The sequence below is a fragment of the Gouania willdenowi genome, chromosome 21 (assembly GCF_900634775.1).
Source record: "Gouania willdenowi chromosome 21, fGouWil2.1, whole genome shotgun sequence".
Taxonomy (NCBI): domain Eukaryota; kingdom Metazoa; phylum Chordata; class Actinopteri; order Blenniiformes; family Gobiesocidae; genus Gouania; species Gouania willdenowi.
This window is the reverse complement of record NC_041064.1, coordinates 15437461-15457283: the sequence shown is the minus strand read 5'-3', so window position 1 is coordinate 15457283 and position 19823 is coordinate 15437461. Positions and strand designations below refer to the sequence as shown.

At 39.3% G+C, this 19823-nt stretch overlaps 2 protein-coding genes across 6 annotated transcripts in view; one reads left to right on the top strand and one right to left on the bottom strand.

Annotated features, from left to right (window-relative positions):
* Positions 1 to 4658, top strand: part of tbl1x (transducin beta like 1 X-linked) — a 29763-nt gene extending 25105 nt beyond the window's left edge. For all 4 annotated transcript variants that reach the window (XM_028435785.1, XM_028435786.1, XM_028435788.1 and 1 more), the window contains 3 exons: positions 2250 to 2415; positions 2515 to 2616; positions 3347 to 4658. In XM_028435785.1, the coding sequence (XP_028291586.1) occupies positions 2250 to 2415; positions 2515 to 2616; positions 3347 to 3373 (295 nt within the window). In that variant the 3' untranslated portion in view covers positions 3374 to 4658. The remainder of the gene's footprint in view (positions 1 to 2249; positions 2416 to 2514; positions 2617 to 3346) is intronic.
* Positions 4659 to 6227: 1569 nt separating this feature from the next.
* Positions 6228 to 16627, bottom strand: gpr143 (G protein-coupled receptor 143). Of its 2 annotated transcripts, XM_028436532.1 has the most exons (9): positions 16031 to 16627; positions 13745 to 13854; positions 13533 to 13627; positions 12988 to 13080; positions 11089 to 11198; positions 10485 to 10593; positions 8811 to 8928; positions 8475 to 8730; positions 6228 to 6524 (listed from the first exon to the last, which is right to left on the bottom strand). In XM_028436532.1, the coding sequence occupies exons 1-9, from the start codon at positions 16284 to 16286 to the stop codon at positions 6421 to 6423; spliced, it is 1251 nt and encodes a 416-aa protein (XP_028292333.1). In that variant the 5' UTR covers positions 16287 to 16627; the 3' UTR covers positions 6228 to 6420. The 2 variants fall into 2 exon arrangements, with proteins under 2 accessions (XP_028292333.1, XP_028292334.1); XM_028436533.1 differs by lacking the exon at positions 12988 to 13080.
* Positions 16628 to 19823: the final 3196 nt, after the last annotated feature.

Below are 19823 nucleotides of genomic sequence, written 5' to 3'. Positions count from 1 at the left end.
CCCCCACCCCACCGACCCCCCCCCCCCCCCCACACACACCCCCGCGCCCAACCCCCCGAGGGGAGGGCCCAGAGAACTCCCTGCCCGAGGCCCCAGCGGAGGAACCGAAGCCCACGCCCAGCAGACGACCAGAGCCGCGCCGAACGGGCAGCCGGCGGGCACCCGCCGGCGAGCCCAGAGCCAGCAGGGCCCGACCCCAGGCCAGAAGGACCCGGAATGGATGCAGCACCAGGAGCAGCCCGCCCAGGGAGGACGACCACACCCCAAGCCGCATAAGGCACCAGGGGGCCGCTGGGAGTCCCCCCCGCCGGCCCCCAGGCACCCCAACCTAGCCCCCCATGGCGCCCCAGATCACCCCCTGCTGATGCCGCCCGCGCCACGAGCTTCAGTTTTTTTTAAAGCCAGGGCCCCCCCCAAGGGCCAAGCCAGACCGCCCCGCCGGGATGTGGCCCCCGTTCGGGCCCCGACACCCTGCCCCACGGGGCACTGCCCAAGCAGGGGCCGTACCAGTAGGTACGCAAGGGCGCGGCACGCGCCACCCGCCCCGAAAGACCCCCGCCACGACCGGCCCGGCCAGCAGGCCAAGCACCCCGGGCCCCAGGAGCACCCCCCGGGAACAGGACCCCCCAAGGGCAAGCCCCCGGGCCAAGCCCCCCGGGACGCGCCCCCCACCCCGGCCCAGGACCCGGCCACAGCCCAGCAGAACCGCACAGCCCCAGACGGCACAAGGCCAGCAGCCCAGGGCCCGCCGTCCCCCGGACGGCGCAAGCCACGGGGCAGCGCCCCCCGCCGGCCCGCGAGCAACCGGCGACCCCCACCGCGGGGACGGAGGCACCCCAACGGCACACATCAAGTAAGGGACAGCAGCCCCCAGCCAAAGATGCCCCGGACCCACCCACCAGTCCGCAGATGGCAGGACGTACCCACCAGGCGGCCGAAAGCAACCTCAACCACCGGAACAGCTAGCGCCGCCCCCCCAGTAAACAGCATCATCCCGAGGCGCCAAACAACCCCGCCCCAACCCCGGTGAGGACACCAGCACCCCCCCAGCACACCCACCCCCCAAACCGGCGAGGCAGGCCGCCCCGGGCCCGCACACCGCGGGGCCCGCCCCCAAGGCCACCAGGAGACGAAACAAGCACCAAGCCACACCCAAGGGGGAGAGGCACCCCCGCGCCCCACCAGGCCGACACCGCCCGGAAAGACCCCGCAAGGAGAGACCCCGGCAAAGCCCCTCCGAGACCCACCGCCACGCCCGACCGCACCATCGTGATGTATTTTTACTCTATGCAGTGGCCCAGCCACCAACAGAGGGGCCAGGCCCCCACCGGAGAGGCCCAAATGTGTGTACCAACCCACCACCCTGTTATGGTGCCTCTCCATTCCCCAATGGAGAGGCACTTCCCGATCCCCTGTGTGAATGTGTGTGTTTGGTGAATGTATGGGGTGTGATTAAAAGAAGGGGATGGAGGGGAGCGGTGCTCCCCATCCAGCCTCTGTGGATTTATGTGTATGTGGTGTAATAGGCCGGAGGGTGTAAGTGATAATACACCCTCCGGGGGGTGGCATGTTGAGATGTGATTAAAATTGGAGGGATTAGTAGGGCAACTAGGGTGGGAGTGCCGCCCCCACGCCACTACATAGTAACACAGGTGGCGGCCCCCTCCACCCCCAGCCCCACCATCCAGCCCCCCAAGGGTTGGGTATGGGTGTGTGGTGCATTTTGTGAGTGAGCCAGACCAGCTGGGAGTGTGGTGAAGTGAACATGTAGGAGGCCTGTCCGGTGTGAGCCGGGCCCGTCCGCATGGCGGGCCACGCGAGAGGGTAGATGGCGCAGACGGGCAAGTGGCACTGTGGGCCCCGGAGCAGCACAGCCAGAGACCCCCCCCCACGGCACCCCCCAGACCGTGCCGGCCCCGCGGAGCACGGCGACAACCCCCACCCCCGGGCACAGCCAGGCACCAACCCCATCCCCCGGCGCCCCAGGGGGGCGCCGGGGGATGGGGTCAACTATGTGTAAACATAGTTGACATTCTACAGGAATAGTTTGGAGTCCCTACAGACTGTAGAGAGACTCAGCGCTAACAGTGATTCCATCTGAAAAATATGTCTAAGTTTCACACCTTCACATATTTATCGCTTTGAAGTTTTCAGTCACAAAGACTTCCTTCCCAGAAGGTCATTTGAATATTGAAGTTTGTTACTGAAAGGCATTTCTAAATGTTGATTTGCGTGTGTTTTCCACTCAGTGCATCTTTCGACTCGACCGTGCGACTGTGGGACGTGGAGCGAGGGGTTTGTATCCACACCCTCACCAAGCATCAGGAACCCGTCTACAGTGTGGCTTTCAGTCCCGACGGCAAACATCTGGCCAGCGGCTCCTTTGATAAGTGTGTCCACATTTGGAACACCACGGTGAGATCCAGTCTGTAGTGAACATCCAACCAGTGATGGAATAAACGAGAGATGGAGCATTCCTAATGGTTTTCTATGGATTTGTGCTTGTGTTTGTAGAATGGAGCCTTGGTGCACAGCTACAGGGGGACTGGTGGGATCTTTGAGGTTTGCTGGAACAGCACAGGGGACAAAGTGGGGGCCAGTGCTTCAGACGGCTCGGTAAGCCACGGTTACCAGAGGTGTAAAGAATACTGATATATGCTACTCAAGTAGAAGTAGTTACTTGATTGAATTTGTACTTAAGTACAAATACAAGTAAGTCATAAGTAAAAGTCCCAAGTAAAAAGTAGCTCAATTAAATAGTGCTCAAAGAAAAAGTTACTAGTTTCACTCCCCCAACTTTATTTTTGGTAATAAATCTTGCCGCGGTTTCCTTGCATACAGTAAATATCTCATGTATAAATCTTATCTTATTTTTCCACAAAGGCATCTGTATAAAACATAAGGTTTGTCAAAAATAAAATAACGCCAATGAATTCAACTAAAAATAAAAACAATTATCTGGCTGTATGTATAGCTACATTTATTAACTCTAAAACTGAGAAAATATCCTCCATTCAATGCTGTTTTTTTTGTCGTGCATTACGTTTAATCTGATTGGTCGACTATGATGTGATGCATTTGATTGTTGTCTGGTCGTTTCATTTTTTTGTAGTTTCAAGATGTCAGTTGATAATTTTAAGATATAAAATAATAATTTACTCAGTAACGGTTGGACTTTTAAAACGTAAAGGTAAAATGACTGATTTAGAAATATTCTCAAAAAGAGTACCCATGAAAGCAACTCAATTACAGTAACGTGAGTACTGTGAGTTCTTTTTTCATTTTTTTAGGTTTACACTTAAAAATCTTGTCACTAAATCACTCTTATTTTCCTCACTGTGTGCAGGTGTGTGTTCTGGATCTCCGAAAATAGCTGAGCTGGACTTTGACCGATCCTGGATCATGTATACATTTATCATCTTCTGTCATCTTCAAACATTCGCTCATCGCTCAAAAAGGGCTGTGAAGGTGAACTTTAAAAAAAAAAAGAGAAAAAAAAAGAAAAACCTGCACAGGAGCGAAACCAGTGGACTGCAGAAGCATAAAGACCAGCTGAACTCAGCGCACCTTACAGTCTGCTAATGTGTTTTTAATGCTGCACCTGTCTGAGAACCTGTCAGAAGGTAGAAGAGTTCCCAGAAGAACGGACCACAGATTTCTTACAAAGAAAGGTTGTGATGGCGGGGGCCCGCGGGTTCAGCTTTGGGGTCCCGAGGTGTGAAAACACATCAAAGTCGAGTGATGAAAAGGACAGTGTTAATGAGACGTGTGCGTTTTGAGTGTGGGAGGCAACAAAACTGTGATCGAAAGGTCGCAGGTTTAGGTTTTCTGAAGAAGCGTTACTTTGTGTTGAAAAGTACTGTCACCTCAACTCTGTCACAGTGTTTTCATTTCTCCTCTAGTGGAGAAACGTTGGGTTCAAGAGTACTTCCTGCATTTATTTGGCTCCATTTTACACCAACAAACGAAACAAACTAACAAGCTGAATGTGCCGAGACAAGGTAGATCCTGATTCCTGTTCACCAACTGAAGAACGCTGCCACAAAAAAACAAAAAAAAACTCCTGATCCTCCTCCTGCTCAGTTCAATTGAGATTATGAAATGTCAAGATGTGAAAAAGCGTAGTTCACAGAGAGAGCGTTCTCCCTGTCTGGATGTAAACTTTAAAGAATGTAAAGAAATGTAAATTAGATTAATACACAGACTTATATACTGTGTATATATGTTTATATACAGCACACTTTATTGCCATCCTGTTGTAGGGGCTCGTAAATGACTTGAGCTGTCACGATTCTTTAAATCCCAAGAAGACCACTTTTTACACAAAGTGCACGCCTCTTCAGCTTTTTCTATTCGCCCAGCTAATCTTTGCTAAACCTTTCTAAAATATCAAGCTTTTTTCACATTTGTGAAAACAAAAATCAGTTAAGTTTTTAATCTTTAATCTAAATACGTCCCCCAGAGGAGAAATAAAGAGAGCCAACATGTAAGAAGTTAGCATTGTTCCTCTGATCACATGATATTCAGAACAGAAGGTGGCTAAAGGAGCAGCTCTCAGTGAAAGTGTTGTGCTTTTACAGTGTGCACTTCACCTGTTTTCTACCTACTTCAACAAAACTCGACAAAAAAAATAAATACATGTTTTCATCCCATTTCAACCCCAGCAACATGAAGTGCACTTTTTAAGTTGTAGAGTTCAGTAAATATTCAGGATTTGCTGAAAGTGAAGGTTCATATTTTTTTTTTTTTTTTTTTTTATTTTGTGTTTTCCTCTCCTCTCTCTTAAACGTCACAAACTGGTTGCCGATAGGTTTGTTTTGTTTTTTTTAATTTATTTTAATTTTTTTTTTTTTTTTTTATTGAGAGCCAATATTGTCTGTGTCAGACTGAGAAATTGGGCTGTGGGTTCGTGGTGGTCATCCTTTCGCGAGCGACAGGGGCTCAAAGTGGGACATGTGCTGGGAAGGCTACCTTATCGCTTGTGCATCCCGACCCGGGTGCACTCACCCGTTTTCAAGACAAAAATGTTGAAATCATTCAGTGTCTCAAAGAAAATAAAATCTATTTTGATATCAGAAATCATGGCTCTTTTTTTTTTTCAATTTTTTCTAAAATTCACCAACAAAATGAAAACAAATGCAACTCCTTTAATTCAGCATCAAATTGATATGTGAAAAAGTACAAAACAGTAATACAAACTTTTACATTCTATATAGTTTCGGACATTTTGTCATATATATATATATAAATTTTTTTTAAATTTCCAAATCTAGTGAGATTTTAAGTTACAAAAACATAAATGTCATACAAAAGATCAGCCTTTCATTAGTTCATAATAACATAATATTAGGACTGACTGTACCCTGACCTACTACTAACTTACTCTGTACTGCAGATTAGATCTCAACAAAAGAGAAAGTGGACACCATCTAAACCAGAGGTCACCAACCTTTCTGAAGCTGTGGTACTGTATAGTCTGAAGGGCTACTACCAGTTAGAAAATAAGTTTTTTAATGCTACATTTTTACAGTTTCATTTTAACTAGAGGGTAAGATAACAAAGAACGCTAGCAGGCACTTTATTTCTCCTAATTTATTCAATTGTTGAATTTTCCACATTAAAGAGAAAATCCCCATGTTGCTATTTTACTAGCTACTAACATAACTTTTAACTAATCATAAAGTTTGTAAAAATCCACCTAGCGTTTTTAAAAAATACATTTTACTTTATAATTTTATTATACATATACCGCAATCCATACACCAAATCTGCAGCATTTGTTTCAGAGTGAAAACAAACATTGAAAGTTAGTTAATTTAATCCCTTGAGCCGCAGTCACACACCCAAAACAAATAACGTTTTTCTAAGCTTCTGCGTGACCTACATGACTAATTTTTGTTCAGATTGAAGTAGGATCCTTAGTGGTTACAGATTATGTGACATTTTGGAAATATACGGTACTGTCTGACAATGAATCAGGTTTTAATTACAGATATCTGTAGTCCGCCCAAAAAAAAAACCTAGAGATTTACATCAAATATAAAACCAATTCTCGTTAGCGAAGGCTATAAAAGCAGAAATATTTTAACTAATGTATGGGCAAGGACAGCAAGTGCAGCAAGTTTGGTAATAATAGTAAACATTAGGTCAAACTAAATACTAAAACTTTATCACATGCAGCAGTATTTAACTTTACTAAATACCAACTACATCTGTCTTGTGTATTTATCTTTGTGAGTTTGAATCCTGGAGAGTTAATCAGATTTTAGAGGGAGCTCATTGGTGACTAGAGCTCCTGAGGGCCCCTCACATGGGCCATATGTTCGACCGTGTTGGTGACCCATGATCTAAACGTTGAAGTTTCTAAAACAACTAAGTGAGGCAGCAAAGTAGAGTGAGGAGGAGTGTGGACGACCCCGGCTAGTGGCGCACAGAGTTCTCCAAGGATTCTCCGTCTGCGTCTACATCCTCATAGTCCTGTAGCTCGCTGGAAATGTGGATTTCAACTGTACTAGACTCTGAACCTAGCAAAACAGAATAAGGAGCAGATTACTTGTCGTTACCACACAGGAACCTTCAGAGTTCAATATAGAGCTTTTTCACCTAAAACTGGGTCTATGGCTTTCCTACTTGTCCACGTACATCTACTGTAGATGGTAATAAGTGAAAGCTGGATAAATAATTAAACAACATACAGAGGGGCTAAAAAGTATTTGTCTGCCACCGATTGTGCAAATTATCCCACTTAAATATCCAGTAAATCACATTGTATGATTTTTAAAGAATGTATTTGTAAATTATTGCATAAAATAAGTATTTGGCACCTACAAACAAGCAAGAATTCTGGCTCTCACAGACCTGTTGTTTCATCTTTAACCATCGGGACTTTTTAAGCTTAGGTACCAAAACGGTAACCTTCATTAAACTGTCATAAAAATGTTCACAAAATCTTTTTTCAGAAACTCCAGACCTAACCATAGATAAAACATTTTCATTATAATTCTGTATTTTAGTTTTTATGCCCTTTCTGTCATAAAAACACATTTTTTTCAATGACAAAAACACAAAATATGCATTTTTATTTTATTTTATTTTTTCAAAAAAAGGGACAAAGTGGAACATTTGATATGAAGTTGATTGATTAGGTCAAAAATTGATAGGAACACTGATTTTGAGGTATTGTCACTTTAAAAAAAAAAACCCACTGAGAATATACCCTCATAAAAGTGTCTTCAAAATGTCATACATATAAAAAAAATTCCCACTTTTTTCACATCAGAGCTTTTCAACAACTTCAGACCTAAATATAATGTTTTTCATTATATTTTTATACATTTTATATAATTAGATAGGAGTAATAATGGGAGTCAATGCGACCAAATCGGTCCCAAACGCAAAGAGTGTTGGTACGTTTTATATCTCCTGTTCTACATCATGTGATAAAAGTGATCATGGAATTATGAACATGACAATAAAAGAAAACTCCTGACCAAAGTTCATACAATTACGCTTGAGTGAGATATTGAGAGTTTATTTTTAATTTTCTTGTCCAAACAACGATGATACAAAACATATAAAAGCCTTCATACAGAAAAAAACCCCCAACAACGTAGTTTAATTCAATGAATGAAAGAATAAATACTTTTATGCAGTGAATCTAAGTGTCAAATACAAATTGACTGGTATGGGGGCCAAATCTGGCCCTGTAGAGCATCAAATTCGGCCCGCAGCAGAAATCCAAATTACAGAAAACATGAATAATTCTGTAAAAATAATACCAAGTAAATTAGTTACAGACATCTCAGCCCTTCCGAATACACAAATTCAATGAATATAAACAATATTTGCCAGGGCTCACAGTTTTCCCACTATTATCACATGATGGCAGCCATTTTTAATCACAATTTGTGGAAAAATAAATCTTTATCCTTTCTAGAATCCTGCAATTTGATTAAAATTATTCCACACATTTTTCAAGGAATTTTAAATACTGGAAATTGCCTGTAGCTTCCATTACTTTACATATATTTATAAGGCAGAATAATGTTGAAATTGCGCAAATATGTGGCCCACTTGAGTACAAACTGATCCGTATTACATAGTGCGCCTATAGCCAGAAACGGCTCTGGTTTTCTTTTTCTGATATGACTTCTGCTCCCGTTGCAAAACAAACACTTTTTCTTACGTTGTCACTGTCTTGTACATGAACTCTAAAGAAGAAAAAAAAATGCAATATCATTTTTAAAAAAAAAATGTATATTTTTTGTCATAGCTGAGTTCATTTTAAATTTTATATCATTTTCTTCGGTACATCCACACATTGTCATGTATCTCTCCCTCACTGATATGTCTTAATGAGCACAACCCAGATTAAAAGCATAATCTAAGTGAAGACAACTAAGACATGGTTTAATGCTGATTTCACCAGCCCTGGTACACTGGGGAGCTGTGGGCTCCACTCATAGTGCTGTTACCTTCTGAGAGGACGCTGACGCCATCAGAAGCATGCTCTCCCTTTCCCATCACGTTTTTCTGAGCTCCCTGGACGTGACTCTGGAAGAGCAGAGTGGTCCCCACTATGGGGTTATGGCTGTTGGCGTTGGGGGCTGAGGTAGAAAGTGAATCCCAGGCCAGCTCTCGTCTCCTCTGCAGACTGAAGTCCACATCAAAGCCCGTCCAGCCGTGGAAGGCCAGAGTGTTGAGGAAAGCCTGCATGGGGTTCAGGATGCCCTGCATGAAGGAGGAAAACTCCATTATTCAAAACATTAACCTATGATAACACTTTTTATTTTATTTTTTTGTTGGCTCACCATGATAAACCACGTGATGAGGACTGCATTCCTGATATTTCTGAAACCTCCATCGTTGATGTCCGCCTGCACCTCCAGGTAGAACAACAGGCTCTCATTGATGAGATTTGGGACCCAGCTGAAACCATAGAGCAAATACATATTTCTAAAGGCTTAAAGATAAAACTTTTTTATTTTAATAACCTCTCAAAATGCATGTCATTTTTTTCCCTAAATTCTTAAAAAAAAAAAAAAAAAAATCAGATTTTTTATTAAAAAACAAACATCTATTATTATTTATTAGATTTGAGAAAAGTATGATTTTACTGTATATCACATTTTTTTGTGTGTCTATAATGAACATTATAATGAATATTCCTTCCCATTAAATGTTTTTTATTCAACATTATTTTATGTCTGATTATGCCATCATAGGTTATTATACACGTTCATATGCAGCTGAAATAAATATGACTGATTAATTTTTATGAAGTGTATGATACAACTAATAAGGAAATTATAACTTATTTTATTGATTCTTTTTATTTAAGTAGGGACAGTACACATTAATGAACATTAAAAAAAAAAAATTAAATATGTCAGACTATAGCCATAGGCTAATTTCCATCTGTTGTAATAAAATATCACACTTAACAATAAAACAAGGCGAGACACAAAAATACAGCAAATACAACATAAAATACAGTTATGCACGTTATGAGCATCGTACATAATCTGTACCACATTCATGCAGTTAAAATACATGTCAGACTTGCAAAGTGCATTGTTTTTTGGAAATATGATTCATATCTTGGTTCTAGGAGTGTATGATTTCACTTTTGTTTTTAGATGAGGAAAATCAGGAAATTAAAATTGCAATAAATGTTAAATATTCAATCGCAATATGTAAAAAAATCGCCACCCAAGTGTCGTGATAAAATCTAGACTATGCTATTGTTATAGTGGAACATTTATCATCTCAAACATATTAGTCTCTCTCTGTCTCAAATATGACAAACACAAGTTTTATAAAATGAAAAATAGATCCATTAAATTCTATACACTGTGAATAATGCTGACTCAGGTTGATCTTGAGTATTAGGTGTTTTTCCATTTCCATTTTCCATAAAACTAAAAACTATATGGAAGCCAAGCACACATAACAAACACCAGCACATATTTCAAAATACCCAAAGGCATAAAACTAAAATAGCTACTAACATTTAGTGTAAATTGTTCATTTAAAAGAAAATGGTTTAGTAATTGCGTACATGGGGTTTTATATGGGGTTATTTGCTACATTACAGATTTTCCTGGCCGACAGCGGTCTGTGGCCTTGTTGTCAAGGAAAGGTTGCTAGGCAACCAGCAGAGCCTCATATAATCTGCTGTCCCAGGCAGTTTTACCAGAACCAGAGGCTTTCTGTCCTTTAGGTGTTTATGAAAAGAAAACGGTTACAAAAAAAGATCATAATAAGATACTGTTCTGAAATAATCTAAGAATGTGTTTTTATTCAGGTTTCTGGCAGGAAACGATCAGATATAATAGTGTTATGAGACAAAAATCAGTATGTTAAACAATCATCTTGTTTTTTTTTGCAAAAGCGTTCTTGTTGTAAAGCTTTTGGTTCAGGGGCTTAGCTACAGAAAGTGATGATAAAAAACAACAACATTAGGTTAAAGGTGATAAACATACCAAATAAAGAACACCAGCATTATTTTAAAAAAGCGAATTTTGATCTCGTTGGCAAGTCGTCGCTCGTTTTCTGTGTAGATTCCTTGTCGTCCCTTGAGGAGGGACGTCACTTTAAAAAAACAAATGAAAACATTTCCTTAGTTTCTTGTGAAAAGTAAACGTAAAGTAGGGCTGAACGATTTTGGAATATAATCTAATCTCCTCAATATTGCGATTGCAATTTAAGATGCGATCATTTTTTCAAGGGCCTCTTGTCATGTGTTTTTCAATGAACACTTTAAACTTTAAAATTTTAACTTTAAATAAATATAAAATGTAAATTTTAAAGCACAGATTACAACAAATAAAGCAAACAAATCTGTGGCTTTACCTCGTCAACATATCTAACTAACTTCACGTTTCATGTGGGCTGCACTTCTTAAACACTCTCTGAAATCAACAGGACAGTACGAGACAGGGCAAGAAAAAAAAAATATTTAAAAAAATAAAAAAATTGCAGCCTTTGCGATTAGAAAATTGCATTTTATGTAATCGCAGTGATATCGCAAATGCAATTAATCGTTCAGCCCTAGTGTAAAGTTTAATTTTAGTAAAGGAAACCAACCTGCAGAAATGGTCCGGCTGAAGAAGACGGGGTTGGCTATGAGCACGAGCAGCATGGGAGCATAAATAGTCACATAGTGAGGGACCGCATGCTGGAGACCCTGCTCACAACTACACACACACACACACACAAACAATCAGTTATGGGAATCACAAGTTGGAAAATAAATGATATTATAAATGATGGAACACTGGAAAAATCACAAGGACAAAACCAAATTAAGCAAATATTTGCAATGGTCAGCAGTTTGACTTGATGCTTTAACTCAGGGGTCACCAACACGGTGCCCGCGGGCACCAGGGAGCCCACATGGACCATGTGAGGGGCCCTCAGGAGATAAGTTAAATACTGCTGATAAAGTTTAAGTATGAAATTTACCATTTTTAAATGTTTATTTTCACTGAAAGTGAAGTGTTGCAGATCTGGTGTATGGTCAGTCATACCTTATATATGATATGATATGATATGATATGATATGATATGATATGATATATGATATGATATGATATGATATAGAAGGGTGGTTCTCAAACATTTTATGGCCCATGTACCCCCTTTACCTTACTTTTGAATCCAAGTACCCTTTTTTGTCCAATTATAACATTTTGCTCAGAATGCTATGAAAAAACAACTATTAGAAACTTTTTAAATAATCTCATTTAGTAAATAATTGGAATGAAATACTATTTAGTGCCTCCTGAATAGATTTATTTCCATACTTTAAAAAAAAAAAAAAAAATTCCAGTTTTCTCCCGCCTGGTGTGGGACCAAGACTGTTCTAATCAAGTTATATTCCATCATTATTATTCTAATTTTTAACTAAAAAAATAAACCCCATGTTTTTAATGGTTTTGTTTGTTAAATTTCCTCTCTCTCTCTCTCTCTAGTACCCCCTGTAGCACCGTTGCGTACCCCCATTTGAGAAACACTGATATAGAAGATGTATTTTTAAAACGGATGGTGAATTTTTGTAAAATATTACATAATTTTATCATTTTACCAACGTTACACGTTATATGATGAGTTAAAAGATGTTAGTTAGCAGCTAGTACAATAGGAAGATGGTAATTGTCTATGAAATGTCATGAAAATAAAACAATTGCATAAATTAGGAGAAACAAAGTGTTTCATGTTGAAACGTAAACATTTCCTACCTTTTGAAGCTACTGCTAGCCTTCCTTATCATCTTACCCTCTAATAATTAAAGTGAAACCGTGAAATCGGAGTATTTAAGAAGTGCTTTTGTAACTGGTGGCCCTTCGGACTATAAAAGACCTGTGAAGTAGCTCACAGTCACAGTTTCAGAAAGGTTGGCGACCCCTGCATTGACTTTAGAACGACAACAAACAGGTGAAGGTGTGACAGATGCTGAAAAGTAGGGCTCCTCGATTACAATCACGATTATTTTATTATTCAAACGATTATTTGTCAGCCAAAAAGTTGTTTATTTTTTGTACAAAAGGAAAAAAAAGAATATATATACATATATATACTGTATATGTATATATATATATAACATTTATATATGTTATATACATATATATATTTTTTTTAAATAATAATTAAAATCCTTCAAACACTAAACTCAGGTATGTTCACTTTTGCACAAAACAAAACACTTCTTGCACGTGGTGTGTCTTGCATGTGCGTGGCTTAAACAACTCAAAGTCAGTATTAATAACATGCGTGTGCCAAGCTTTATTATTTGTAGATGTCCGAATTAGCGGGTTTGTTTTATTTAGCAAATAAAACGTGAAAAAAAATATTTTTTTTTTAAATAATCGTTTTTTCTCGATTATGTTATTTTTGCAATCATTGGGTGTAATAATTTAAATCGTAATTGAACTCCGATTAATTGAGCAGCCCTGCTGAAAAGGTGATTATTTTTTAGAGTCTTACTCTGAAATGGATGGATAGTACAGCATGGCGGCCCCTTCAATACACAGCAGCACTGCCAGACCCCATGTGATCATGTGGTAGAGAACAATGGTGCTGATGGGGGGGGGGGGGGGGGGGGGGGGGGGGGGGGGGGGGGGGGGGGAAGAGAGAAGAAAGCAGTCATGAGATTGGAGATCACAACACGTGTGGCTGCTCTGTATCCCCTGCAGGAGGATGAGATGACCTGTTCTCCCTCTGATTCACAACCACGTGGAGCCTTCACGCGGACGGAGCCGTTTATGAAATGAAGACAAAGACGCTCCGTTAAACGAAAGTCAAACTGAACAGAGATTCTACAGTGAGTGACCTTTAACTGGATAAACTAAAGCAACACACTTGCTTAAGATTGTGGAGGAACGTGTTTTTACCCATCCTGCCCCGGGAGGGAAAGCCTATTATTGTGAGTCCAGGAAACAGCTGCCACGTGGGCGGAGATGTTGCAGCGATAATGAACTATAGATGAGCGATGATGATAAGGTGATGAGGATGTACGGTGTATTAGAAACCTGATTCCTGCAGATGTTTTCACCACCAGGAAGACGTCAACCGCGTAACAAAAGCTCCACCAAAAGGAGGCACTGAAAAACAGCTGGATCCACATCTGTAGCACAGGGGGTTTGAAACATGGGAAAAGCACATTGGTGTTTATAATGTAACACTGAGGACACAGAGGTGTGTTTGAATGTGTGTTTACTGCCATAGATATATTTATACATACTGCGCTCCCCACACAGAACACCTCTGGCCACACATCTGTGCTGTTGGCCACGGAGATGGTTTCAGTGAAGGTTGGGAGGCCGAGCCACACAGATGATCTCATAATGATACCTGCATAGGAATATATGGAGATATACTTGATTAAAAGAGCGAATATATGACATAAATCTATTTATAAGGGAAGTTGTGCGAGCCTGAGCAAAGCTAGGCTTATCAATGTATTGGAGGTAAATTTGTATCTTTATTCTTCAATTAATCAAAGAAAAACTTTCTTTGATGAATGAAAAGTACTCATAGGGATACATCAAAGCAATCACTAGATGCCTCTGAGGAAGACTGACGGTCGGCGGACGAAAACATGTCGGGAGATCAAATTTCCTGAAACAAAGTTGTCTGAATAAATGAAACCAGTATCAAAGCCACATTGGATAAAAAAACATGTGCAAGGAGCTCAAAGTGCACTGTCAGCATTTATAAAGTCATTTCATAATAATAAAAAAAAAAAAAAAAACAACCAACAATCAATCAATGCCACTAAAAACACTATAATGTAAACATTTTTTTAAAAATAAAATAAATGTACAATAAAGAGTCACATAAAATACTATAGGGTTGATTCTGTACAATAAACATACATACAGTAAAAGTACATGCATCCAACAAAGAACGTTTCACTTCAAAATGACAAAAAAACCTCCTTTAATCAAAGACAATATGTGTTTGAATGAAATTAAATATTAGAAACCTCACTTTTTTTTCTTTTACTGAGGTTTTTGATTGAAAATGTATTTTTTGATTGAAGTTTTTTTTTTTTTTAGGGATTGAATGCCTCAAATAAAACAAAGATTACTTCCATCAAAAACAACATTTTCTTTGATTGAAAAGGTGTTATTGATTAAAGTAGTTTTGTTTTTTTGTTTTTTTTAATTAAAGCAACCTTTTTTTTTTAAGTAGTTGTAATAAAATAATAAAGACACTAGTCTACCTCCATGTCATTTAATCATGTAATATTGTTTATTTTCTTTCCTGAATGTCCTTAAATAGTCGGTATAAATGAGTCTGATCTACATGTGGACGCTTCTATTTCCTAATTCCTCCATGAATCTCTGTGGAACAGATCAGAGCTTCATTCTCTACATGTTATCAAGGATATTTTGTTGTGGTTGTTGTTTCAGTGGGTTCCATTTCCCTCCGCCACAGAAGAAGAAGCAAGCAGCATAACACCCCGATTACTGTATACACCAGGGGTTCTCACACTCTTTTTGTTCCTGCGTCCATGTGCCCCCTTTGTCCGACAACAACATTTTGCTCAGAATAGTTTGAAACAACTGTAGAGCATAATGATGGAATGAATGAGTGATAACACACATTTTAAACAATCCCATGAGTAGAAAGAAACAGTATTTAGTGGCAGTGATTCCCAACCATTTTTGTAACGTGACCCCATTTTGATATCAAAAATTTCTGGTGACCCCTAAATATATATATAATTAGTTTTTGATCATGTTGGAGCTCAGATTTTTTATTTCATTTTTTTAAACTGCATTTTAGTTTAACTATAGATTTATATTTCACAAAGTGAAAGTATACAAAAACAGTTTAAGATTGTGTTTGAATTAAAAAAGATAGATAATTAAAACATTAAAAAAAAAAATTTTATTTTTAAAAAAAAATCTTTTTAAACTTTTCATACATTTCAGGCGACCACAGATGGGGCCCGGACCCCAAGGTTGAAAAACACTGATTTAGTGGCACCTGAATAGATACTCAAAAAAAAAAAAACACCAGTGGTGGGACCAAGACTGACAATTTATTGTTAATTTTTAACTCACTTTCTCTCTCAAGTACCCCCTGTAGCGCCATTGTGTAACCTCAGGGGTACAACCAAACCCTAATCCTAATCCTAACCCTAACCCTAATCCTAACCCCAATTTTATTTATTATTTTTTACCCTTTAGAATTTGATTTATTATTTTTACCCTTTTAATTCTTTTATTAATTTTTATTATTATTTTATTTTATTATTATTATTATTATTTTTGTATGATTAAAGGAAAACCCCTTTGTAAGACTCCTTTAAAATAAATGGGATGTTTTAATTGGGGGCTGAAAGGATATCCTGCTACTTTTAGTAACCCTAAACTAACCCTAACACACTACGTACTTGTACTTTGGTAACCGTACCAATAGCACCAGGGCTTACGACAGCCGTACAAATAGACACTTTCTATCAGAAACTCTGGTCAATACAACCATAAGTAGCAAAGACTACACGCACGCGCTGTACCTGCACACCCCAGCAGGTCACACACACTGATGATGAGGAGGATCCGGGTGGAGGAAGCGGGCCGGGGTACCGGGTAGTGACCCAGCCTCCTGTAGCTCTTCCGTTTGGGTAAAACCTGGAGCACGGTGAGGAAGAAGCTGAAAGCAGCGCTGCACAGGCTCAGAGCTCCGAACAGAACCGGCTGGAAGGTCACCACGAACTCCGTGGCTGAGTCCCGGTTGGGGCAGCAGAAGGTCTCCAGCCGTGGGGAGGCCATGGTGGACCGTAGAGACGAGAGGCGGAGGAGGAGAGGACTGAGTCCACGACCATGACCCAGCTCTGGGACACATCACGGGGTTGAATCATCATGTGCTTCAGTTTAATCCTCCACTGTTGTTCAATGAGCCGCACAGACACAAAGCACCGCTGTGTGGAACACAAGATATAGTTTGTTTTGATTTCACTTTATTAATTCATTACTAAAGTGGATTATTTTGTTTTCAGCTTTTTAATTCTGGAATCAATCCTCACTCCCACCACATTATTACCATTTAGTTTTAGTTCTATTTTTTTAAATGATTATACAGTGCAGTTTTAGTTTTGATTCAGTCATTCTAATTAGGGATGCACAATATTTATTTATTACTTTCAAAAAACGGTTTTCGAAAAAAAATTTCTGTGAAGATATACGATTTTTTTCCAGAAATGATTACTTTTACGATATACTATATGATGCTAATAAAATTATTATTATTTTTTTTTAATGTAATTTATGTACCACAGCTGTAACGTTAAAGCCAATTTCGGCCGATACCGATAACTGGCCGATAATATTGTGCATCACCTGTTCTAATTGTTGAAATGTGACAGTCGTTTCTCAAATAAATTCAGTTTAGGTTCAATTTGAAGTCTTTTCTACTACGGATTAAAAGCATGACTTGTGCTTTTCTTTTTCCTTTGCAGCTGCTAATTCATTCCTCCTCGTAGAGGGGAAACCATTCACTGCTGCTGCTCGATCTGCTCACTTGGCATGACATCTGAGAGCACTGGTGGGGTTTTCTGAGGCAGATTTATTTTGGGGGCAATGCAAGCATCAAGGGTTGTCATTATTCAGAACAACAGAGGAGGCTTTCATTCACTACACACAATGGTTTCTCTAATCCACAGGCACCTTCCTGCACGGGGCACAAAGTCAAACCCATTGCAAAGTTTGTAGCCGGGTGCCGGGGATTAACAGGCCTCTGAGGAGGAGTACAGGCCAAATATTGAATACTGTACGTGTATGTGCTCGGTGTGGCTGCCCTCTGCACGATGAGAGGAGACACTGCAGGTGCAGCATTACAGTAAGAGACATGATCATCACAAATACTGCCAACGTGTGTTAGGATCTCTAATCCAGGTCATGTTGTAGTGAGAAAGTCATCATCTCGCATCAGTTCTTGATGTTTCTAAGAAACAATAGCGTCAACTAAGATAAATAAAGATTTCAGCGACCTTATCTTTGTCTAATTTTTCTCTTGACGTGTTTTACTTTCCTTCACTCCTGAGGAATCATGGTCTATTTTCAGTTAAATATTGAGAGTCATGTCATGTGCTTTGGTCACTTAGAATTGAGAGAATGCCTTTTTTTGTGTGTATTTCATTGCACAATGACATACATTGTTACCTTATCATGGCCCCTCATTGAAACTGAAATGCATTATTTTTACTAATATTTATAAAGAAGATTATTTTAACCTTTCCAATCAAGATTATTTCCAGAAAAGGTCAAATACTCCCATCATATCCATTCGTACATGACTCAACTTGCTTCAAACTTCAACTTAGTCACTCACCAATTGTCCTATAACCAACCATTTACAAAGTTCTGTCTTTTTTAGAGCTTTTAACTTATGGAACGAATTGACAAAAAACATTTCAACTTTACGAATATTTAAAAACCCTTTAAAATCATATATATATATATATATTTACCAATCTTAATGTATATATCATGTATTTGTTGGTGTAAAATGTATCTTGATGTACCTTTTTATGTAATGTTTCTGTATCTATTTTTTTTAACTGTCTTTACATTTGTTCTGTTCTTATATATACTAGTATCTTAATTAGAAGCTAATGGGGATCCAATGAACACATTTTCAAATAAACAAATGAATAAAACACTGTACAATCTTGAAAAAAACAACCACAAAAAGAATGGATACATAACAAGTGGTTTACTAATTCAATAGTGCATTTTACTTGTAAAGAAAAAAAGTGTCACTACTTGCACTAGTAAAGCAAAATGTCACGAGTAAGCATTAAATGCCAATAAAGGGAAATGTAAATTCGGCCTTGCCGTCCTAGCAGACTTTAAAATGTGTTACTAGTAAAAACTCAAAGCTTTACTAGTTACGTCTACTTGCCAAAAATAGAATAAGAATCTTAGTTTACTACAGTTTGTGTTATATAGTTAATAGAAGCGTGTGTTGTTTCTGTTTGCACAAAGATACAGAATCAAGCTGGTCCCCGATTCATGATGCAGCGTTTAATGGACGACTCCTCACTCTGCAAAGACTCATCGCTCAGGTAAAGTTACACGTGTGTAGCGTCATTGAAGCTAATGTACATTTAAAAGTATAAGCAACATCTTTTGTCAGGGTTGTGGTCAATTATAATTGTAATCACGTAACTGATAATTCATTGCAATTGTGACGTAATTGTAATTGTGAACGTAATTGAAAATAATCTGTTTCTGTTGTAACCGTAATTGTTTTTCAACCTTATTTCAATCTAATTGCTAATGTTCAGCTATGGCTAGGTTATTGCTTAGCCAATGCTAGGTTAATGCTAGTGGTAGATTAATGCTAACGCTAGGTTAGTGCTAACGCTAGGTTAGTGCTAACGCTAGGTTAGTGCTAATGTTAAGCTAATGCTAACGCTGTGCTAATGCTTGATAAATGTTCTTGCTAGGTTAGTGCAAATGCTAGTGGTAGCTAATACTAATGCTACTCGCCAAAAATAGAATAGAAAAAGAATATTTCACTAGTACTGCTAGTAAACTAAAAGTAGCACCAGTGATATTAGTCTGCTAGTACTAGAAAATTGATTATAACCAAATACAACACCCTGATTGGTTGTAATATTTTCGAAAGCCAATAGCAAGCCTGAATTTTCTTGTCCCCGCCCCCTTAATAGGATTTGACGCTTACTAGTAATACGTTTTGCTTCACGAGCACATGTAGTCCAAATTTGAGCACTAGAGCTTAACTATGGTTGACATCACCTCACATTTATGCTATATATATATAATATAATATATACATTTCTAACAGGAAGTAAACTCCCAGATGGAATCTATTCTCGTCTCTTGGCTTGGAAATTACAGTATAGTATGCATAAAAGTCCTGGATCTTTTCCATTAAAATCTAGACCAGTGGTTCTCAACTGGTCTCACCCTGGCACCCACATTATTTCATGGTCATTAAAACCGCATCTGCTACCCACATTTTTATTTTTTTTTTTAGAATTCAAACAACCAAATTTCGTTTTAGAAAAATAGCTGTTGAAAACACACACATGTAACCTTTTCAAAAACAAAAATCTCTATATTTTCCTGCGCAACATGCATTTCACAGCATGCGTGTCAAAAGAAAAAAATCTTTCAAAATAAAAGACAATCCACCACCCACCCTGTACAGGTCCTCAACCCACTTTTGGGTCCCGATTCACCAGGTGAGAATTGCTGATCTACTATACTAGCATTAAAATCAGATATTTCTGTTGATAGTTAGTTTCTGAGTCAGGGTGTGATGAGAAGAAAAGACATATT

What these genes read in the sequence shown, in the direction of transcription:
- gpr143 (XM_028436532.1), bottom strand. Translation starts at nt 16,286, where the DNA reads ATGGCCTCCCCACGGCTGGAGACCTTCTGCTGCCCCAACCGGGACTCA. An exon ending in TACTATCCATCCATTTCAGA is followed by an intron (nt 11,199 to 12,987) that starts GTAAGACTCTAA and finishes GTGTGTGTGTAG; the next exon opens with TTGTGAGCAGGGTCTCCAGC. An exon ending in CGTCAGCGTCCTCTCAGAAG is followed by an intron (nt 6,525 to 8,474) that starts GTAACAGCACTA and finishes CTGTTTTGCTAG; the next exon opens with GTTCAGAGTCTAGTACAGTT.